This window comes from Bubalus kerabau, chromosome 6, assembly GCF_029407905.1.
Source record: "Bubalus kerabau isolate K-KA32 ecotype Philippines breed swamp buffalo chromosome 6, PCC_UOA_SB_1v2, whole genome shotgun sequence".
Classification (NCBI taxonomy): Eukaryota; Metazoa; Chordata; class Mammalia; order Artiodactyla; family Bovidae; genus Bubalus; species Bubalus kerabau.
The window spans coordinates 108,626,914-108,650,666 of NC_073629.1; the positions used below are offsets into that span (position 1 = coordinate 108,626,914).

Sequence of the window (23,753 nt, forward strand, 5' to 3'; positions counted from 1 at the left end):
GCACATAGTAGGAACTCAGAAACTATTTCCTCAGCTAACACTGATCATGGACTTATTGTGTATTAGACACTGTTTGAAGAACTTTCAGCACATTATCTCATTTTCTTTACCACAGCCCTTCAAGGCAGGTATTATATCTCCATCTTACAGATGAGGAAACTGAGGTTCAGGGAGGGTAAGTGCCTTGTCCGAATGCATAGCTGGTATAAACAGTAGACGGAGGAGCCTGGTAGGCTGCAGTCCATGAGGTCGCTAAGAGTCGGACACAACTGAGCGACTTCACTTTCACTTTTCACTTTCATGCATTGGAGAAGGAAATGGCAACCCACTCCAGTGTTCTTGCCTGGAGAATCCCAGGGACGGGGGAGCCTGGTGGGCTGCTGTGTATGGGGTCGCACAGAGTTGGACACGACTGAAGCGACTTAGCAGCAGCTTAGCAGCAGCATAAACAATAGAGGCAGCATTAGACTGGATTACAGCGTCTCCTCCAGAGCCTGACCTCTTGAGTTTCGCTCTAATGCATCCTAAACTCATGCCAACCCATCCCATCTAAACTGCTCAGGGAAGATTTCATGTAGGAGGTGATGTTTAAACGGAGACTTGAAGGACAAGTGAGGTTTTTACCAAGCAGGCAAGAAGGACGAAAAGAGACATTTGGAGTTAAGAGCAAGTCACTGGGTGGGACTGAAGTTGCGGTGGGAGGAAGCTGTGGAGTGAGCTGAGCCAGGAGAGGCCCACAGAGATAGTACATGAAGGACCTTAAATAAGCAACAAAGAGCTTGGACTTTTCTATAGCCTGTGGACAGCTGATGGAGTTTTAAAATGAGGAATGACAAAGCAGGATTTGCATGTTAGGAAAATTCCTCTGGCAACTGGTGCAGAAGGGGGGAACATCAAACAGGGAGATCAGTGGGGATGTATTTGCAGTGATTCAGGCATAAAAAATGAGACTTGGACCAGGGGCCATCATGGGGATGGGGAGGAGAGGATGGACTGGAGAGATCAAACTGATGAGAACGAAGGTGCCATGGCAACAGTGAGTTTGGGTTATGTTCACAACTTAACCCTCTGTGGTTACAACAGTGCCTAGCTCTGTGCGTATGCTTTGTCATGTCCAACTCTGTGTGGCCCCCATGATTGTAGCCAGCCAGGCTCCTCTGTCCATGAAATTTTCCAGGCAAGAATACTAGAGAGGGTTGCCATTTCCTACTCCAGGGGATTTTCCTAACTCAGGGATCGAACCCGAGTCTCTTTGTCTCCTGCACTGGCAGACGGACTCTTTACCATTAGTACCACCTGGTAGGCACTCAATAAATATTTGTTGAATGGAAGAACAGAACTTGATGTCTATCTGTGAGAATGAAAGACAGAGAAGAGTCGATGATTTTCCTCTCTTAGGCTTATTCCTCTTCCCTACTCCTGGGGTCTACATGTGAGGTAACCAGCAAGGAAACTATACTAACTCAAGTTCTCTGAGTAGCTGTCATGATGGACTTCCTCAGAAAGGAATTGGGTGAGAGGGGACTCTCAGAGCCAACAGGCTCTTGGGAATCCATCTGCCCAACCCTTACATTTTATAGATAAAGGGACCAGAGTCCAAGAAGAGGTTATAGGTGAAAGTAACTAGGTTTTTCCCACTCAGCCCTTGGTGAATAATGTGCAGCACAGAAGGTCAGGAAGTGGAAGTGCCTTGGTCAAGAGATTACAGTTAGAGAAAAGAATTAGGCAACATGAACTGAGTACCTACTGTGTGCCATACATTTTTCTAAATAGTCAGACAACATACAACCACCATGTTCTTCTGTTGAGTCTTGTGAGCAATACTAAAGTATAAGTATCTGTTTCATCCATGATAGAGTAAACTGACACACGGTGCCTTACCAGAAGTCATTCATCAATTGAAGTAACACGACCAGGTTTGGAACCCCAAGCTATACCTGCAAAGTCCATGGAGTCCAGAGATTTTGGTTCAGATCCCAGCTCTGCCACTTCCTAGTTGTGAACAATGTATTTAATCTCTTTGAACCTTGGCTTTATTGTTGTGTGTGAGTGTGTGTTTTGTTTTTGGCTGCACTGAGTGGCTTGTGTAATCTTAGTTCCCCTACTGGGGATTGAACCCATGCAGTGAAAGTGCAGCGTCCTAAACACTCGACCACCAGGGAATTCCCAAGCCTTGGCTTTATTATTTGTACAGTGGAAATATGAACTTGCCTTACTTACTACTCCAAGGGTTTTGTGAGGATCAGATGAGGTGCTGCTGCTGCTGCTGCTAAGATGAGGTGCAGTATGGGTTAATAGCATGTAAATGCTGAAAATAATTTAAAAGCCATGTCTGGCAGTGCCATAATCAGTCCTGCAACCCAAATTTTTTCATTTATGATGTTTTTACAAATCCAATTCAGTTTGGTCAGGGTCATGCCGTTCTACAAGGGGGGACAGGGAGGATAGCATAGGAAACAGCAAGTGTTTGGGAGTCAGGCATACCTGGGTTTGAGTGAGAGAGGCAGAGAGGACTCAAGAATTACTAGGAGAGAGGAATGGCAATCTGGTTAAGAGGGAACCATGGAGCTTCTCTTGAAGGTGTATTTCATAGCAAGCACACTGCTTTTACTTATAGAGTGTGTTTTTTGGAGAGGCCTGAGAATTGCTGATGGAGATCATGGGTAGTTAAAGCCTCCAACCGGCTCTCTAGCACTGACATCTATTTGAATTCCCACTCTGCCACTCACTCTTCCACCTTAGACTACACCTGAGCTGAGTTGCCATGGGATAATCATTGCCACGGAATAGCAGTTTCCTTCCTCCTCAAATTAGTTGTGAGAATTAGGGACGTAATATACTTGTGAAGCACAGACCTAGGCACATAATTACCACCAGGTGGGAGGAGGTGGCGCTGGTCTATCTTGGTACAGCATTTTGTTTTCATATTTATTCTTGTATTTGAGTTTCAGGTGCACCCTGTGCGAGAGGGAAACAGACTTGGAGCCTCCCCGAGAGGCTGATAGATTTGCTCACGGACGGACAACCGTGCCAAGGGGAACCGGCTCTTCAAGCCCGTGGCTCAGTAGTCCCTCCTTTTTCCTTCCACAGGCTTCGACCCAGCGACCCCAGATCCTGAGTTCCGGTGGCTGTCTCGATACAGGTGCCCTGAGCCCGAGCCCGAGCCGCCCACGCCGCAAAGCTGGAATTCGGCCCCAGGCACCTGGCCGGGGCGTGCCAGAATTGGCGGAGGCAGGTATCGGTCTTGGAAGGCGAGAAAGGGATTGGAGGAGACCTAGCCTCAGGGACGGGCCCCGTCTGTTTTGGGGCGGGGCTACTAAGCAGGCTGGCCTTCGATTGGCGGGGGTGGCACGCGGGGGCGGGACCCTCGGGGGGCGGAGCTGGGGGCGGAGCGGCTCGGGCAGCGAGATGAAGAGCTTGAGGAAGCTGGCAGGGAAATGTCCGCCGCCGCCGGCTCTCGGGAGCGCGACTCTGCAGGTCTGGCGGGAGGTGGGTAGCTGGGCTGGGGCTTTGAGCCGGGGGTGGTGGCGGGCTTAGCCCTCGGGCGGGCGGGGTCTGCGGGGTTGTCCGGCGAACGCCTGGGGCGAAGACCAAGGTCCTGGCCCTACGGAGGCGGGGACATTGGGTCCGAAGGGCTCTGGGGATGTTAGTTCTCAGCCCGCCGTGATGAGGGCAGGCGCGGGCCAGTGGGGGTATTCAGGAATCCCGAGGTCGGGATTGTGGTTGTAGTAAAGCTCTGTTCTTGCTTCGCTGTGTGACCCGGGGCAGGTGGCTGCCCCTCTCTGAGCTTCAGTTTCTCCATCCTGACGTTCGAGTCTGACTTGTGTTGGGGATGCACTCCCCATCACAGAGCGTTCCTTTGGGTGAGGACTGGTGTGTGTACTGGGGCTGCCTGGCTCTCCTGTCGGTCCTCAGCCCCTCTGAGAGATTGGACTCTGCGCAGACCGGGAGTCCAGGAGAGCCCTGTCCACCTTGGGCCTGGAGGCCATGGTGAGGTTACAGGTAAAAGAGACTAGTTTTTTTTTTTTTTTCCACCCAGCCCTTGCTGGATAAGGCTGTGCAGCACAAAAGGCCGATTGTTGAGCAGGAGATTGTCTTTTGGAGAGTGAGAGGCCCCCGGCTGAAATTTGGGTCAGTCTGGTGCTTTGGGAGGAGGTATTTTTGGTCCAGCTCCTGGATTTTCTGTCCGGGGCTCCCTGGTATGTTTTATTCCTGGGTGTGCCCGTGCAGCTCCTGTTCCGTCCAAGCTTTGGCATGACCGTGAGTACCCACTTGTGTCCCATTTCTCGGCCACTTGCTAGAGAACTGTCAACTGCCTGTGTAAGCGCGGGCCGGCACTCCACTTGCTCTTACCAGGCTTGGAAACTGTGAGGGGCGGGGGGGAGTAACGCATTGCACAAGTCTGTAAAATGAGAGGAAACGAAGCGAGCAGAGGACTTCCTCCGCGCTTGTGCTTTACCTTCTTTGCAGCCGCCGCAAGACGCGGTCACAGCACCCGATGGTGCTGATAGTTTGCGTCTCATGGGCTTATCTCAGTTATGAAGTGCTGATATTGAGACAGCTTTTGCATCAGTTTCCATGACATTCTGGGCTCTGGTACTGGGACAGGTGAGAATTTAAGATTAAGAACATATCCTTCCCTGGCCCCTTGGAAAGAGGCTGCCAGCATCCAGACAGAAGACAGGCCGGATGGCAGCAGAAAGAGGTGGGTTCTGTCTTTTCGGCCAGCACGCCGGATCCTATTGAAGCGCTTCATCTCTTGAATGGAGGGAGGTCTTCTGTGAGGAGTCGGGATGGCTCTGAAACAGTTATCTGCCGCGGGGTCGTGAATGTAAACGGATCTCAGACTCTTTTGTGATCTTTCAAAAATCCCAAACTAGCTGCATGCCGGTGAAGAGTTACTGTCAAGGTGCTGGTTTCATTTTTAATTTGAAATTATTTGTCCCTGTCATAATCCCTACAATAAATGGGATTACACTATTAAATGGTAAGTTGCTCAGGTTACAATTGGTAAGAAATGGCCGCAGCCCTCTAGTTCTGTTTGGATAGCTGTGTTTGCAGAGTTCTTTGGTCTCAGAGGTCTCAAAGGAGAGTCATGTCATCTACAACAAGTAGGGGGAACCCTTGGGGCCTCCTCTGAATGTCCCAGACAGTCCAGACCCAGCGGGAAACAGATAGGGAATTTGGTGCTTCCTATATGCATGTAATCAAAATACCCACTTCCTGATGGCTTTGGGAACCAACCCGAGCATTGCTTTAAAATGCTGTGTGTGATATGCATCAGGAGAAACAGGGCTTCTCCAAGGAGCTGACAGTGACAGAGGGATCTGATGATTCACAGAGGTGAGTGAGTGTGGGGTCGGCTCAGCAGGAGGGGGCTAGTCAAGGTCTAGCTATTTGGGGGGCAAAGTGAATCTGGTTTTCACTCTCTGCCTTTGTTTTGGTAGAGAAAGGAAACATCTCACTTGGCTGCATCACTCCAAAATGTCCATTTTTCCCCCCTTGATTTGTCTTTCCTGCATTCAGGAGGGTCAGGCTAAACTTGGTAGAGGTTGCAGAAAAGTGAAATGCTGCTAGTTTTCATTTGGGGTCAGTGTTCTCAGGTTCAAACCAGGATCTTTGAGCTAAGTTATGATGTGGAAGTGAGATATAAGCCTTCTTGTTGAGTGACAACCTGTTCATCTGATTCTCTTGGCTTCTTCAGGTGCCAAGACCTCGCATGGGTCCCAGACAAGTAGCTGTTGTGAGTGGGGGATCTTTCTGCTTCTTCACTTAGTTAACTGCTCTGTGGTGTAGCTTTTTTTTTTTTTTTTTTTCTTAAAAAGAAATAAAGAGAAATACCTTCCTGTTTCTGTTTAGCCAATTGAAGGTGCTTTTATCGAGAAAACCCCTTGGGGAATCTGCCTCTGACTCAGTGCTCACCCTGTCATTGTGTAAAATATTCACTTGCCTCATCGTACACACACTCAAAGACCTGAAGCTGTGTTCTGGAGGACTGTGAGCTATGGGCTTGAGAGGAAGCAGCCACTCAGAAGTCCCACTGGGGTTGTTCTGGGCTAATTTAATGAAATGGTAACAACAGACTCATTGCAGAGTTCTGAAGTGGTTTTCTGATTCCATGGTTGATTCAAAACGAGATGGCTTTGTAGTAACTCAAATTCAGAATGAGATGTGCTATGGGTATTTTTTCCCCTGGACCCAGGAAATAAAGCATTGAAGTCTGTGTGGCCTGAGAAAGGAAATGAATGCTATTTATAACTCAGGGTAGCATAAAGGGTAACCTAGATTACTAGGGTAGAAGCCAGTGAGAATGTTGGAAAAACAGCCCCTGGGGTCAGTCAGTCGCCCTGCTCCTCCTCCTCTTAATAAATAAAATCTGTGTGACTGACATACCCTTTTAGCACAGAAAATGAATTTTCCTAGATGTTTATCTTACACGTAGAACTCTTGCCCATCATCTCCACCTTTGTGGGAAACTGCTGGCTCCTAAGCAAATTAATTGGGCTCACTTTGTTTCTTTAAACAAAAGAGAACTGTGTTCCTTTTTCTTCCTTCTTGTGTTGTTCCGTTCTCCATTCCCCTTGTGTTTGTTTCTTGAACAGGAGAACCCCCTGAAGACTTTTCTCTCCTTCAGAAAACAGGTTGTCGTGGAATTTTACAGTGGGAGCATGGAGCAAGCGAGATGACCCACAAACATTCCCTTAGAAGGGGCGCTTTGCACAGGAAAGTCCTCAGGGACAGAAGGTTCGGGAAGAGGGAGGCATCAATATTTACTAAAGGAAAGACAGTCTGGAGACATAGACACTCACTAGCTTGCTTGTTTTTTTTGCTGCTTCAAATCGACTGTAACAAACTTGTAGATTTTACGTTGCAGTGGTGCAAGTGTGAACTAAAGCTCCAAGCATGAAGGCTTAGGATTTGAGCAAAGTATATGTCTACGTGGCCTACTTTAATTTTTATTTTTCCTACTGCATGTTAGTATCACACTGGACATACCTCTGACTTTCCTCTCGTCCCTCTGTAAGATAGGAGTGAAAGTTTGCCTCCTAGAAGGTCTCATAGGACTGAAGAAATTCAAATTTGGCGGGGGGGTGGGGGGGGGGGCTTCCTCTGGGAAACCTGTTTAGGATTTGCAGATGCCCACCTCAAAGAGTTTAGAAACTGGCTGCGCTCCTCAGGGCCTTTCCTAGGCTGGCTTGTTTCAAGTTCCATATTCATTCTCTTCTTTACTCCTTTCCTTCCTCCAGTTTCTTTTCTGTCAATACAATCACTAAAAACCTCAGTCATCCTTGACTCTTCCCTCCCCATGTCTAATAACCACATTTGGTCCATTTTTTCCCTGCAATTTAAAAATCTTTTGAAAATTAAAGAGATTAAGTCCCAGTAGTTCACGTTGGTATCCTCTCACTTGAACTAGTGCAGTGCTGTCCCTACAAGTCTTCCCCTAGGTCTCCTCCTCCCTTGCGGCTTGCCCTCAGTTCAGTTCAGTTCAGTCGCTCAGTCGTGTCCAACTCTTTGTGACCCCATGAATCACAGCATGTCAGGCCTCCCTGTCCATCACCAACGCCTGAAGTTCATTCAGACTCACGTCCATCGAGTCAGTGATGCCATCCAGCCATCTCATCCTCTGTCATCCCCTTCTCCTCCTGCCCCCAATCCCTCCCAGCATCAGAGTCTTTTCCAATGAGTCAACTCTTTGCATGAGGTGGCCAAAGTACTGGAGTTTCAGCTTTAGCATCATTCCTTCCAAAGAAATCCCAGGGCTGATCTCCTTCAGAATGGACTGGTTGGATCTCCTTGCAGTCCAAGGGACTCTCAAGAGTCTTCTCCAACACCACACTTCAAAAGCATCAATTCTTCGGCACTCAGCCTTCTTCACAGTCCAACTCTCACATCCATGCATGACCACTGGAAAAACCATAGCCTTGACTAGACGGACCTTTGTTGGCAAAATAATGTCTCTGCTTTTGAATATGCTATCTACGTTGGTCATAACTTTCCTTCTAAGGAGTAAGCGTCTTTTAATTTCATGGCTGCAGTCACCATCTGCAGTGATTTTGGAGCCCCCAAAAATAAAGTCTGACACTGTTTCCACTGTTTCCCCATCTATTTCCCATGAAGTGATGGGACCAGATGCCGTGATCTTCGTTTTCTGAATGTTGGGCTTTAAGCCAACTTTTTCACTCTCCTCTTTCACTTTCATCAAAAGGCTTTTTTAGTTCCTCTTCACTTTCTTCCATAAAGGTGGTGTCATCTGCATAGCTGAGGTTATTGAGATTTCTCCCAGCAATCTTGATTCCAGCTTGTGCTTCTTCCAGCCCAGCGTTTCTCATGATGTACTCTACATAGAAGTTAAATAAGCAGGGTGACAATATACAACCTTGATGTACTCCTTTTCCTATTTGGAACCAGTCTGTTGTTCCATGTCCAGTTCTAACTGTTGCTTCCTGACCTGCATACAAATTTCTCAAGAGGCAGGTCAGGTGGTCTGGTATTCCCATCTCTTTCAGAATTTTCCACAGTTTATTGTGATCCACACAGTCAAAGGCTTTGGCATAGTCAATAAAGCAGAAATAGATGTTTTTCTGGAACTCTCTTGCTTTTTCCATGATCCAGCGGATGTTGGCAATTTGATCTCTGGTTTCTCTGCCTTTTCTAAAACCAGCTTGAACATCTGTAATTTCACGGTTCACGTACTGCTGAAGAGGGTAACTTTTATCACGCCCTGCTGTTTTGTTTGTGAACTTGAATGCTGCATCACTCCCTGTAGCCTGTGGAATAAAGTTCAGATTCTTTAGTGGGACATCTAAGTCCTGCAGGCCTGGCCTCAGCCCCTCTGTCGAGCCTCATCGTCCCCAACTCACCTTCATTTCCTCTTACTTCAGACCTGATTGCTTATTATTTCTGTGTTTTTTCATCTTCGTTGGCTGTTCATTCATCTGCATTTGTACAAGCTCGAACGTGCTACTCTTAGCATTTTGCATCCTGTCTCATCCCCGAATGCCAGCCCAATGCCTTGTATATCAGTAGGTGCTCAAAAAATGTCTATTGTCTTTGAGACCTGAACTGTTCCAGCTCCAGTGCTTTGTTGCCTGAAGGATGCCTGCCCCCTTCCTCTTTAAGCGGGTTCTGCACTTCTTTCCACCCCTCAACCCCTTCCTGGTTTGCTTTTGCCCACTTCTCTTTCAGTTTTATCACCAGACCACAGACAGTTCACAGAAGGCCAGCAAAGAGAGAGCCTGGAGGAAAAAGTCAAGTCATCTCTCCAGTAGCCTGTGACCATTATAACCTGTGGCTGAAAAGTAATTGCATGGTCGTAGTCTTTCCTCAGAAGCTAAGCTAGTGATATTTATTTAGTCCTTGCTAACCTAAACTGGGGGCTTCCCTGGTGACGCAGGGGTAAAGAATCCACCTGCCAGTGTAGGAGATGCAGGTTCTATACCTGGATCAGGAAGATCCCCTGGAGAAGGAGAAGGTAACTCACTGCAGTATTCTTGCCTGGGAAATCTCATGGACAGAGGAGCCTAGTGGGCTACAGTCCATGGGGCCTCAAAGAGTCGGACACGACTGAGCGATTAAACAACAACAAGAGCTCAAGTTGGATTTGCACAGGGGGCAAATTGGATTTTGTGACCAGGGCTTACAGGTTTGCGGGGCCTGGGATGTGTTTTTAGAGATGCCTCTGCTTACGTGAATTGTTAAAGTCTATGGTGCTTTTTTCTAAAGCCATGAGATAGTGGGAAATTTTTTTTTCTTTTTTTTTTTTTTAAAGGAAGGAAGAAAGGAAGGAAAGGACTAAGAAGCATAGCTATTTGATTTTCAAAAAAGTAACAGAACTGTTTGGGTTGGTTGCCATGTTGGAATAGGAATCATTGATTCTTTCCATTCTTTTTAATGCTGGGTGCCCTGGGCTATGGGCTTCTCTCAAGAGTTCTCTGCCCTGTGTGTGCTATGTATTTTGTTCCCTTTGGTGATAAGAGTCAAATCCAAACTCCACATGGCATTCAAAGTCTTACAGTTTGGCCTTAATACATATAATAAAAACCTATTCCTAATAAATTAAAACAATAAAATTATAGTTATACATAAAAATCGATTACTATTATAACTATTATTATCACTGGCAGTTAACATTTAGTAAACACTATGGGCCTTACCCAGTGCACAGAAAAGTTCTGTAAGAGGATGTCCATTTTTCACATGGAAAGACTAAGGCTCAGAGAGGGTAAGTGACTGTGAGAATAGAATTCAGGTCATCTGTTTGAATCTAATGCTTGAGCCCTAACCCTAACACTCTTCTTTTGTATCCCATGATGCTTCTCAAACAAAACCTTGCATGTCTACTTATTTATACTACTTGTTATGACTTATTTCTGAGCATATCATGATGCCATGTCTCTGCGCTGGAATTATTTCCTCTGCCAGAAATGCTTTCTGCATGTCACCTTTTTCTGATACTGTTCTAGTTTCAAGGATTCTTGAGTAATTTAGGCCAGTATTATATAATCCTATTTATAAACTATAGTCAAAGTTGGAAGAGATTTTTAAATGTATTTATTTATGTGAATGAGAACTCAAATCTATTCATAACCATTTCTTCATATTACTTTGTTCTGCAGTCAGAAAGGAACATGTGAGTTTTTGATTAACCGCACAGACTCTTGACCCATATTCCCTGGGTTTGAATCCTGGCTGTACTGTTTATTAGCTGTGTGTTCTTGGGCAGGTTACTTACCTTCTCTGTGTTTATCTCAGTCTGTACAGTGGAGATAATAATGCCATCTACCTCATGGAGGAGCTGTGAAGATTAAGTATACATACGGAGGTTAAAACCATGCCTGACATGCAGTAAGCCTTAAGTATTTGCGATTAATATTATTCATGATTGATATTACTATCGTTGTCATCGTTAACACAGTCTGACTTTGGGTCTGGGTAACTAGGTCGGGATCGCTCTGATTCCTTGTAAAGCGAATGAATCTCTTGCTAGTATGTGTTGCCTTGTCTTAGACTCAGAGAGGCCGTGGGACGGCCTCCTGGTGGTGTGTACCCAGCATCAAGAAGCGTTAATCCTGCCTATGGGAACTGCCGAATAATTTGCTCACATGGTTTTGCAGGTTCTTCAAGTGTGCTGGAAATGGAATGCCAGGGCCGGTTACTGAGGAGATAGGGACACCACCTTATCTAGTAGATGCTCAGAAAGGGGCAGGATATGATTGTCACCCAGTAGTGACAGCCATACACCCACACAGCCTGTGCAGACCAGGGTGGTACTTTTGCTTTGTTATTCAGACCGACTTAATCCTTCTCTCCATGTAGTACTTACTCCTAAGAGTTCATAGTTTCATTGAAGATGTTGTGCTCATGTTGGCAAAAGGGAGGCTGTGGAGTTCTGACTGTTAATGTCAACGGTGCTGTTTACTGGGCTAACTCTGTGTCGCTGGGCATGTCTGCTCCCTGTTCTGGACCTCAGTATCCTTATTTGTAAAATGAGGCCAATAATCAGAAATAACACATGAAGCATGTAGCGCAAACCTAGCTATTCATATTAGAGGGGACTCGGTAAATGAGCATCATCATTATCAAGGCCGAGGGGGATGAGGAGTGGCAAGGCAGAGGGAAGAGAACTAACCATTCCTGCGTATGTGCTGTGTACCTGGCATGGTGTGAGGTTCTTGACCTGTTTAGAATTTCATTTGTTTATTCTTTTGGCCTCTCTCCAAGTGTAGTGGTGTTATCATCATTTTACAAATGAGGAAACAAATGAAGTAGTTTGCTTGAGGTTTCCTGTGAGGTTATGGATGCAGCCGGTAAAATGGCCAGGTCATTTTATTCCAAAGCCCCATGGCTTTTCCAAAAACACTCAAATGACCCTTAAAATGCTAGACAAGTCATACAGACTGGAAGGCCTTCAGAATTGAGAGAAATGACTGCCGAGGGCTAGTGTGGTCGTGGAGAGCTTGGTGGTGGAGGCGTTGAGGCTGGACTTTGAGGAGAGGGGTCCAGAAGTCAGAGTGAGGGCGACGTGCCCGGGGAACCTGTCTGTTTATTAAATCGGCTGTCTCCAGGTGGCACATGGGGAGAGAGCGCAGGACCAGTTTGCAAAGGGCCTCTCCTGTGCCAGTCCACCCAGCTTTGGACCTTCGCCTGCAGGCAGTGGTGTAATACTGGAGGGTTTAGAGCAGGGGAGATGAAATCAGATTTTAACCTGGCCAAGTCCAGAGATAGAACTGGCAGATCGCGTCAGGAGAAGCAGGAAGCTCTCTCGTTGGGAGGCTTTTGATGTAACAGGTGAGGGGAGGAGGCCTGGGGGAAGGCAGCGTGAGGGGAGGAGGCCTGGGGGAAGGCAGCGGTGAGAATGAAGAGGCGGGTGGCTGACCAGCCCTGGCGGCCCAAGGAGAGTGGTGAGCGAAGGGCGGGATGGCAAACCAGGCTGATGGGGAAATGACGGGGCTGTGACAGAAGGGAGAGCCCAGCGGAAGCCCAGAAGTCAAAGTTCAGCTTTACCTGGGACCCACCCGTGCGCTGAGACATGAGCAGTGGAGGGCCTGATGCCAGGCACAGCTGGGTAGCTCTGTTTGGAACTGACTGTGATGGCCAGTGATTCTCGGAGAAGAGAAGAGCCAGATCTAGAACTGCAATGACCAATGTGGTAGTCCCTAGTCACATGTGGCTATTTAAATTTACTCTAGGTATTTATTTATTTATTTTTTAAATTTTATTTTATTTTTAACTCTAGGTATTTAAAATTACCAGTTCACTTTCTCATTTTAACTGTTCAAGTGTAGCTAGTAGCTACTCTTTTGGGCGGTGCAGTTATAGAGCATTTCCATCATCTGTTGGATTGCACTGGTCTGGATCTTGGGAAAACCTGTGAAAAACTGGGGGACATGCAGGGGGAAACCAGGACAAGAGGAGCAATTGAAATAAGAAATAATGTAGCTGCCTTTTGGGCAATTCTCAAAAGAAATAGAGTACTTGAATTTTGATTTGAATTTGCTGGTTTGACTTCTAGAGCCCCTCTGGTCATGCAGTGAGGGGTAGCCTCGATTAACCATAGGAAGCAGTCATAGGCAGATACTGTTATCTTTGTTCAGTTCAGGAAGCAGAAGCTTAGAGAAGTGAGATAACTTCTTCAAGGTCATAGAGCTAGTAAGTAGCAGGGCCAGAAATGGAACCAAGTCTGACTCTAAAGCCTCTCTCTCTATATGTGTGTGTGTGTGTGTGTGTGTGTGTGTACATATATATATAGTGCTTTGTACATATATGTACATGCTATGTACAAAGGCCAAAACTTTGACTGTGTGGATCGCAACAAACTGTGGAAAATTCTTAAAGAGATAAGAATACCAGACTACCTTACCTGCCTCCTGAGACATCTGTATGCAGGTCAAGAAGCAACAGTTCGAACCAGACATGGAACAATGAACTGGTTCCAAATCAGGAAAGGAGTACATCAAGGTTGTATATCGTTACCCTGCTTATTTAACTTATATGCAGAGTACATCGTGTGAAATGCCAGGGTGGATGAAGCACAAGCTGGAATCAAAATTGCCAGGAGAAATATTAGTAACCTCAGATATACAGATGACACCACCCTTATGGCAGAAAGCGAAGAGGAACTGAAGAGCCTCTTGATGAAAGTGAAAGAGGAGAGTGAAAAAGCTGGCTTAAAACTCAACATTCAAAAAACTAAGATCATGGTATCCGGTCCCATCCTAGATGGGGAAACAAGGGAAACAATGAGAGACGTTATTTTTTTTTGGCTCCAAAATCACTGCAGATTGTAACTGCAGCCATGAAATTAAAAGATGCTTGCTCCTTGGAAGAAAAGCCTAGACAGCATATTAAAAAGCAGAGACATTACTTTGCTGACAAAGCTGTCTAGTCAAAGCTATGGTTTTTCCAGCAGTCATGTATGAATGTGAGAGTTGGACCATAAAGAAAGCTGAGCACTGAAAAATTGATGCTTTTGAACTGTGGTATTGGAGAAGACTCTTGAGAGTCTGTTGGACTGCAAGGAGATCCAACCAGTCTATCCTAAGGGAAATCAGTCCTGAATATTCATTGGAAGGACTGATGCTGAAGCTGAAGCTCCAATACAGAAATCAATCACTGGCTACCTGATGCAAAGAACTGACTCATTGGAAAAGACCCTGATGCTGGGAAAGATTGAAGGCAGGAGGAGAAGGGGACGACAGCATGAGATAGTTGGGTGGCATCACTGACTCAGACATGAGTTTGAGCAAGCTCCAGGAGTTGGTGATGTACAGGAAAGCCTGGCTTACTGCAGTCCATGGGGTCGCAAAGAGTCGGACACGACTGAGCGACTGAATTGACCTGTACTGATGTACATATATACTTCCCAGGTGGCGCTAGTGGTAAAGAACCTGTTGGCTAATGCAGGTGATGTAAGAGATGCTGGTTTGATCCCTAGGTTGGGATGATCCCCTGGAGAAGGAAGTGGCAACCCAGTCCAGTATTCATGCCTGCAAAATCCCACGGACAGAGAAGCCTGGCAGGCTACATACAGTCCATGGGGTCACAGAGAGTCAGACACGGCTGAGCAACTGAACTGAACATGTTTGTGTGTATGTACTCTGCTGTGTCCAATTCTGTGCAACCCTATGGACTGTATCCTGCCAGGTTCCTCTGTCTGTGGGACCTTCCAAGCAAGAATACTGGAGTGGGTAGCCATTTCATACTCCAGGATGTGTATATATAGTATTTATATATATATAGTATGAAGTGAAGTGAAAGTAAGTCCCTCAGTCGTGTCTGACCCTTTACGACCCCATGGTGTATGGTCCATGGGATTCTTCCAGGCCAGAGTACTGGAGTGGGTAGCCTTTCCCTTCTCCAGGGGATCTTTCCAACCCAGGGATTGAACCCAGGTCTCCCGCATTGCAGATGGATTCTTTATCAGCTGAGCCACAAGGGAAGCCCGTGTGTGTGTGTGTGTGTGTGTGTGTGTGTGTGTATATATATATATATATATATACACACACACCAAAAAAATACATCTTATTTTATCTAACTTTGAAAGTACCTATAAGCAAAAAGAAAAAAAAAATTACCACTGAGAAATAACTACTATTGACCTTTAGTGTATGCTTTTCAGACTTTCCCATGGGTATATGTGTGTGTCTAAATAAATACATATATATGTATATTTATAAACATGTGGTATATATGTACATAGACATATTCCAGTCTTTCCTGATGCATGTAGGCCATGCTCTTAACTACCACCCTTAATCCTTTATCAGCATTTCTAAAGTCCTGAAAGCTCTGAAGATGGGAAAAAAAATTTTTTTTCCCTAAGTTTGGCTCAAGCTCAGTTTGGCAGTTAAGACTTGTCTGAACTGCCAGGAAACTATTTATAGGCTTTATTTATCCCACTAAGCATTACTACTCATAAGTTGCACTAAGGAGATATTGAAGCAATTGATTTCTGGATGTTCCCTTGACTCTGCTGGTGCTGTATAACATACAACACAGATTATATGTTACCTTTCTAAAATCCCCAAATTTTGAATTCCAAGATACACTTGGCCCCAAGGGTTTCAGATAAGGGATTGTGGATCTGTATTAGGTTATACTGCTGCTTTAAGAATTTTCCATAGTTTGTTGTGACCCATACAGTCAAAGGCTTTGGCATAGTCAATAAAGAAGATGTTTTTCTGGAACTCTCTTGCTTTTTCGATGATCCAGTAGATGTTGGCAATTTGATCTCTGGTTCCTCTGCCTTTTCTAAATCCAGCTTGAACATCTGGAAGTTCACGGTTCACGTACTGTTGAAGCCTGGGTTGGAGAATTTTGAGCATTACTTTGCTAGCCTGTGAGATGAGTGCAATTGTGCAGTAGTTTGAACATTCTTTGGCATTGTCTTTCTTTGGAATTGGAATGAAAACTGACCTTTTCCAGTCCTGTGGCCACTGATGAGTTTTCCAAATTTGCTGGCATTTTGAGTGCAGCACTTTCACAGCATCATCTTTCAGAATTTGAAATAGCTCAACTGGAATTCTATCACCTCCACTAGTTTGTTCTTAGTGATGCTTCCTATGGACACTTGACTTCACATTCCAGGATGTCTGGCTCTAGGTGAGTGATGAAGATAAAGAGTCTCTTGATGAAAGTGAACGAGGATTGTGAAAAAGTTGGCTTAAAGCTCAGCATTCAGAAAACTAAGATCATGGCATCCAGTCCAATCACTTCATGGCAAATAAATGGGGAAATGATGGAAACGGTGAGAGACTTTATTTTTGGGGGGCTCCAGAATCACTACAGATGCTGACTGCAGCCTTGATATTAAAAGACGCTTGTTCCTTGGAAGAAAAGCTATGACTGACCTGGACAGCCTATTAAAAAACAGAGACATTACTTTGCCAACAAAGGTTTATGTAGTCAAAGCTGTGGTTTTTCCAGTAGTCACGTATGGATGTGACAGTTGGACCATAAAGAAGGCTGAGCACTGAAGAACTGATGCTTTTGAACTGTGGTGTTGGAGAAGACTCTTGAGAGTCCCTTGGACTGCAAGGAGATCCAATCAGTCCATCCTAAAGGAAGTCAGTCCTGAATATTCATTGGAAGGACTGATGCTGAAGCTGAAGTTCCAATACTTTGGCCACCTGATGTGAAGAACTGACTCACTAGAAAAGACCCTGGTGCTGGGAAAGGTTGAAGGTGGGAGGAGATGGGGACGACAGAGGATGAGATGGTTGGATGGCATCACTGACTCAGTGGACATGTGTTTGAGTAAGCTCCGGGTGTTGGTGATGGACAGGGAAGCCTGGCATGCTGCAGTCCATGGGGTCACAAAGAGTCAGACACGACTGAGCGACTGAACTGAACTGATACTGCTGGTTGGGCCAAAAAAGGTGCCTCCAGGAGCAGTGTTATCTATTTAGACAGGCGTGTGAGAGGGGTGCAGGTTCTGTAATACGAGCAGTGCACAGAATTCACATGAAAAATGGTAGTTCTGCACATCTAGGTCAAGCTGCAGTTATCTCTTGATTTACCTACTAGGAGGTTCTTACTTGGACATGGTTTCAATTGTAGGTATGAAAGGTGATCATCAGAAAGCACCCAGAAAAAAAACACCCAGAAATTACTTTGATCTTAATCCTTGCCGTGAGGCTCTTTGTTCAGTATTTACTGACTGCCTGGTACATTTCATATGTTGTGGCAGGCTGGGATAGGGGTGTTCCAGATGCAGCATAAGAGGGTTCAATCCCCAGGTCTGGCAGATCTCCTGGAGAAGGAAATGGCAACCCACTCCAGTATTCTTGCCTGGGAAATCTCATAGACAGAGGAGCCTGGCAGGCTGCATTCCATGGGGTCACAAAGACATTACTAAAGTGACTTAGCATGCATAGCATGCATGCATGGTAGGCTCGGGGCCACAGAGGAAAAACATCAGTCCCTGCTCCCAGAAGCTGCTGCTTTTGCTGCTGCTAAGTCGCTTCAGTCGTGTCTGACTCTGTGTGACCCCATAGATGGCAGCCCACCAGGCTCTGCCGTCCCTGGGATTCTCCAGGCAAGAACACTGAAGTGGGTTGCCATTTCCTTCTCCAATGTGTGAAAGTGAAGTTGCTCAGTCGTGTCTGACTCTTCACAACCCCATGGAGTGCAGCCTACTAGGCTCCTCCGTCCATGGGATTTTCCAGGCAAGAGTACTGGAGTGGGTTGCCATTGCCCTCTCCCCCAGAAGCGGAGATCTAGCTAAAGAAAAAAGATGGATGAAAAGAGTTAAAGGTGGTTACAATTCTTTTGTGATAAATAAATGCCTTGAGGTGAGCACTAGATATGTAAGGAGGAGAGGGCCCCAGAGGGCTTTTCAAAGGAGAGAACTCCTGAGCTGAGTTTGAAGTTTGCCACATGAAGGTGTAATGGGCTTCCCTGGTGGCTCAGAGGTTAAAGCGTCTACCTCCAATGCGGGAGACCCGGGTTCAATCCCTGGGTCGGGAAGATCCCCTGGAGAAGGAAATGGTAATCCACTCCAGTATTCTTGCCTGGAGAATCCCATGGATGGAGAAGCCTGATGGGGCACAGTCCACGGGGTCACTGAGTCGGACACGACTGAGGGACTTCCCCTTCACATGAAGGTGTGTTTGAGGGGTGGTTAAGCTATACCGAGGATCAGGGGTGGGTTGGAGGCAACATTTAAAACGATAAATGTCACCCACCACCCTCGGCAGTGAAAGCGCAGAGTCCTAACCACTGGGTTACCCTTAAAAAGGTAAATGGTTTTGGTGTGACTGGATTACTGGGGTGAGAAAGAAGTGTTTGTTTTAAAATCTCTGTTATTCACAAATCTTTTTTTAAGAATTATTTGTTTATTTATGGTTGTGCTGCATCTCTGTTGCTGAGCACAGGCTTTCTCTAGTTGAGGTGAGCGGGTGTAACTCTTCCTCGTAAGTGCGCGGGCTTCTCACTGCAGTGACTTCTCTTGTTGCAGAGCACAGGCTCTAGGCACACAGGCTTCTGCAGTTGTGGCACACGGGCCTTGTTGCCCCGCAGCATGTAGAATCTTCCCAGACCAGAGATTGAACCTGTGTCCCCTGCATTGATGAATGGATTTTAACCGCTAGACCACGAGGGAAGTCCCGAAAGGAATGGTTTGAGTCAGGGGGTGTGGAAGATGGGTCTGGAGAGGTAGTCTGGGGCTAATTATAAAGGTTCTTGTATGTAGTACTTAGAGCTTTGGGTTTTGTTACAAAGGTGTTAGAAGTTATTAAGCCCTGCTTAATAAAGACCTGCTCAGATCTGCATTTTCTTCTAGCAGCTGGCAGAATCCACTGGAGGGGATGAGAATGGCGGCTGGGAAATCCCTGAGTGTGCTTTCCATGCATATTAAGGGCCTAAACTAAGGCATGGCAGTAGGGATGGGGAGACGGTCGGGTATAAAAATATTTAGGAGAGAGGATTTATAGGACTTTGGGAACATGGAAAGAGGAAAACAATCCAGATGTCATCTGTTAGGTTGAGTGACAAGGGATTGGAGGTCTGAGGTTGGAAAAAGAGCAGAGAGAGAGTAGGGAAGCGGGAGAAGAGGAAGGGCAGGAAGCTGTGGCCAGAGAGGGAACCATGGGCTGTGCGATGGTGAACTTGGTAAAGAGCTGCTGACAGCCGACTTCCGTGCCAGATTCAGGAGAGAAGAGATTCCGAGAAGGCTGCCCTGTGGCTGGAAATTCCCCCAACGGTGCCTTAAAGTTTCCATACATGAAGTCATGAATGGTGACGTTCCAGTTCTTGCTGGACTGAGTCCTGAGAGAGATACTGGGTGGAGGGATCGACAAGATACAGGTCAGCAAGGTGGTTTCCCAGTCTGTACACTGCCTGCTCTGGATGGAAGCAGAGTCCACAGGGACAAACCACTTGTTCCCTGAAAGATAGCCTGACGGAGTCCTCAGAAAGCACTGACATGCAGAAAGAGCCTAAGTGTTATTCTTAAGTTTGCCTTTGCATGTCATGAAGCTCTATGAGTTTTTCTTTTTTTTAACTTTATAGATGAAGTAGACCCAAAGAGAGGAAGTAACACAGAAAGATGATGGTAGAGCTAAACTTCAACTTAAGTTTCCTAATGCTTACATTTGATACGTTGAGTACCATTACTGCTCCAAGTCCCTGGAAAGTAGCATAAAGATGAGAAAGTCCTTATCTCATACAGCTTACATTTTAATGGAAATAGCATCCAATAAAAAAAAAATGAATACAGATGTGTAAGATTTGATATCAAATGAGATTAGTACTAAGCACAGTCTTGTCCTCCGGAAGCTTACAGGCTAATGGGCAGACAACACACAGCCATCAGGGCTGTGATAGGAGAAGTACAGGGAGCCATGGGAACATCCCTGTCAGAGCGTCTGAACCAGGCTGGGAGGAGTCAGAGAAGGCTTCTTAGAAGAAACGGCCTCCAAGACGTGCCGTACACCAGGGGTTGGCTAACTCCAGTCCCCTGGGCCAGAGCTGCCTGCTGCCTGCTTTGGGATACAGCCCATGAACTAAGAATAGTTTCTACATTTTTAAACCTTTGAAGAGAACTAAAAGAAACTAATATTTTGTGACATGTGGAAATTATGCAGTATGTAAACATCAGTGACCATAAAGTTTTATTGGAATATTGCCATGCTTATAGCTGCTTTAACACTGTAATGGCAGAGTTGAATAGTGGCAGAGACTGTGAGGCCTGCAGCTAGGACATTAACCCTCTGGCTGTTTACAGAAAAAGTTGTTTGCTAGCTCCTGGCCCCAGGATGGGTAGGAGTTAGCCGTGTAAAGCAGAGTGAGGAAGAAGGAAGTCTGCTTCCAATGGGATCGTTGTATAACTGCAGTAACTTTAGTATACTTGGACTACAGCTTTCAAGGAGATAGGGGGCCGTGGTGAGCGATATGGCTGGAGAGGTGGGCAGGAGCCAGACTGAGAAGACACTTGGCAGCTGTATTAAGGGGTTTGGATTTATCCAATGGGAAGCTTTTTAAAGGTGTTATATTATCAGATTTTCAAAAAATCCTCTGGCCAGAGTGTGGAGATTAGATTAGAGAGGGTGGGGTGAGAGAGGAGGCAGGGAGATTAATTGAGGTCTCTCTCAGCTAGTTCCAAGAAATTGTTGGTAACCTAAACTAGTAGAGAGATATTGGAGAATATATTGACTTGAGATGCGATTTAGGAAGCAGAATTGAAAGCCCTTGGTGATTGATTAGAGGCATTGAAATGTAATTATTTTCATGTTGCGAATGACTGTGTTTTCTTTCTCAACTCCAAAGTTGTTTTTTTTTTCCCCTCCCATTGCTGTGAATACATGGTTGACAAATCCATGTTTAGTAATAGTCTTCAGGGCAGAACTCCTTAGTGACGCTTCACGTCCACAGTGCTCCATGTACCTTGTGTATCGAAGCAGCATCTCTCTATGACCTCTTCATGCAGTTCCCTGTTGACAAGGAATCTGGCTTTTAAGGAGCAAAGAAGCAAGAAATTGGCAGATTAATTTTCCTTTTCTGGTTTCTCTTGGTTTGATAGCTTTCCCAAAATATTTCTTTGTTGCAAGTCCTCGGGCTCCTTGGTTTTCAGGGCAGTTTGTTGACAATGACAGGGACTACTCATGTTCTAGAGCACTTAGGCCCTCCCGGTTTTACTTCTCTCACCCTTGCCTTCTTTGTCCTTGAAGCTGAAGTCTCACTCACAGTAAATGGTAATAACGTCACTACATTATATTTCATGATATATTGTGTGGCTTTCAAAGTGCTTACTCACATGCCAGCTATTTGATCCCCACAATAAACCTGTGAGGAAGGCAGGACAGGTCAGATTACTGAGATCAGGGGACATTAGATGGTTACCCAAAGTCAAAAGATTAAAAAACAGCAGAGCTGATGATACAACTTAGGTCTGCAGATTTCTTAGCTTTGTTCCGTCTGTAATGCATTCCATCTCCAAGAAAAGCGGGTCAGACTAGTCGGGAGAGCTGTGTTTTCAGCAGTAAAGACATCTGGATGAAATACCTCCCGCCACCGCCGTGCCCACCCCCCGCCCCCGTCCTGGACCTGCTCTGTGGGAGCTTCATACAGACACTAGTAGGCCTTTCCTGTGCCTTCAAGCGATATGTGAAGCACCAGTCATTCCCAGACCGAATTTGAGAAGCTGTGGTCTGCATGGTAGAGCAGCAGTCCCTAACCTTTTGGCACCAGGGACCAATTTCATGGAAGACAGTTTTTCCAAGGGCCGGGGGTGGGGAGATGGTTTCTCCCTGCCCCCTGATGAGTCAAGGACATTGCATTTATTGTGCACTTTATTTCTATTATCATTCCATCAGCTCCACTTCAGTCATCAGGCATTAGACCCCAGAGGTTGGGGACCCCATATGAAAGCATATAAGTGTTTTCGTTCCTTCCCTCTCCCCACAGGTGGTTCTTCCTCTGACAAGCTGAGACCAAATGGGAAGGGCCTGCCTGTGGACCAAAGCTCCTGGGGTCAGAATAAACCAGAAAACTCGCTCTCAAGGTAACACAGCTCTCCCTTCACTTGTGCCTCTTGGGGCCGCGGTTTTCCTCACTGAAGAGCTGAGGCCACTACTGTGCATAATGTATGTTGTCCCACAGTTGCTGGCCTCGGACATGTTAGACTTTTATTGAGCATTTACTGTGTAATGTGCCACACATCATACACTTACACGGATTATCTTCCCTTGGCCTAAGAGGTAGGTACCATTATTTTCTGTGTTTCACAAGTAGGGAAACAGGTGAAGAAGAGACGTTACATAACTCACCCACGACCCAGAACCAGCAGGTGGCAGACCTAGGGTTCGAAGCTGAAGTCTAAGCCTACCTTGGAAATGGAGATTGGAAACGTGATTTCTCCCCCTCGTTTTTCAGAAGTTTCTTCACTCTGAAGATACTTCTTTTCCCCTCATTTTTATTTACTCTTTTCTTTTTTCTAATGCCGTTATATTTAGTGTATACTCCAGTTCCCCCTACTGACCATAGCTGGAATCATCTGGTCAAGATAAAAGCTTCCATGTGTCTGGCTTCCCAGCTGGCTCAGACAGTAAAGAATCTGCCTGCAATGCAGGAGACCTGGCTTCCATCCCTGGGTTGGGAAGATCCTCTGGAGAAAGGAATGGCAACCCACTCCAGTACTCTTGCCTGAAGAAGTCCATGGACAGAGGAACCTGGTGCATAACAGTACATGGGGTCACAAGGAGTCGGACACAGCTGAGCTACTAACACTTTCACTTTCAATTATGCACCTAAATAGCAATGAACAATCCCTGCGTGATCACTCACCTAGAGCCGGACATTCTGGAATGTGAAGTCAAGCGGGCCTTAGAAAGCATCACTACGAACAAAGCTAGTGGAGGTGATGGAATTCCAGTTGAGCTATTTCAAATCCTGAAAGATGATGCTGTGAAAGTGCTGCAGTCAATATGCCAGCAAATTTGGAAAACTCAGCAGTGGCCACAGGACTGGAAAAGGTCAGTTTTCATTCCAATCCCAAAGAAAGGCAATGCCAAAGAATGCTCAAACTACCGCACAATTGCACTCATCTCACATGCTAGTAAAGTAATGCTCAAAATTCTCCAAGCCAGGCTTCAGCAATACGTGAACCACGAACTTCCAGATGTTCAAGCTGGATTTAGAAAAGGCAGAGGAACCAGAGATCAAATTGCCAATATCCGCTGGATCATGGAAAAAGCAAGAGAGTTCCAGAAAAACATCTATTTCTGCTTTATTGACTATGCCAAAGCCTTTGACTGTGTGAATCACAATAAACTGTGGAAAAATTCTGAAAGAGATGGGAATACCAGACCACGTGACCTGCCTCTTAAGAAATTTGTATGCAGGTCAGGAAGCAACAGTTAGAACTGGACATGGAACAACAGACTGGTTCCAAATAGGAAAAGGAGTACGTCAAGGTTATATATTGTTACCCTGCTTATTTAACTTATATGCAGAGTACATCGGAGAAGGCAATGGCACCTGACTCCAGTACTCTTGCCTGGAAAATCCTATGGATGGAGGAGCCTGGTAGGCGGCAGTCAATGGGGTCGCACAGAGTCGGACACTACCGAGCGACTTCACTTTCACTTTTCACTTTCATGCATTGGAGAAGGAAATGGCAACCCACTCCAGTGTTCTTGCCTGGAGAATCCCAGGGACTGGGAAGCCTGGTGGGCTGCCGTCTATGGGGTCGCACAGAGTCGGACACGACTGAAGTGACTTCGCAGCAGCAGCAGCAGAGTACATCATGAGAA

At 45.9% G+C, this 23,753-nt stretch overlaps 2 protein-coding genes across 2 annotated transcripts in view; one reads left to right on the forward strand and one right to left on the reverse strand.

Annotated features, from left to right (window-relative positions):
* Positions 1 to 23,753, reverse strand: part of UTP11 (UTP11 small subunit processome component) — a 250,829-nt gene that overhangs the window by 72,305 nt on the left and 154,771 nt on the right. The window lies entirely within an intron of this gene.
* Positions 1 to 23,753, forward strand: part of INPP5B (inositol polyphosphate-5-phosphatase B) — a 54,191-nt gene that overhangs the window by 5,887 nt on the left and 24,551 nt on the right. Inside the window, 4 exon segments of the mRNA XM_055586333.1 lie at positions 3,091 to 3,286; positions 3,288 to 3,394; positions 3,397 to 3,477; positions 21,907 to 22,003. Coding sequence (XP_055442308.1) covers positions 3,091 to 3,286; positions 3,288 to 3,394; positions 3,397 to 3,477; positions 21,907 to 22,003 — 481 coding nt within the window.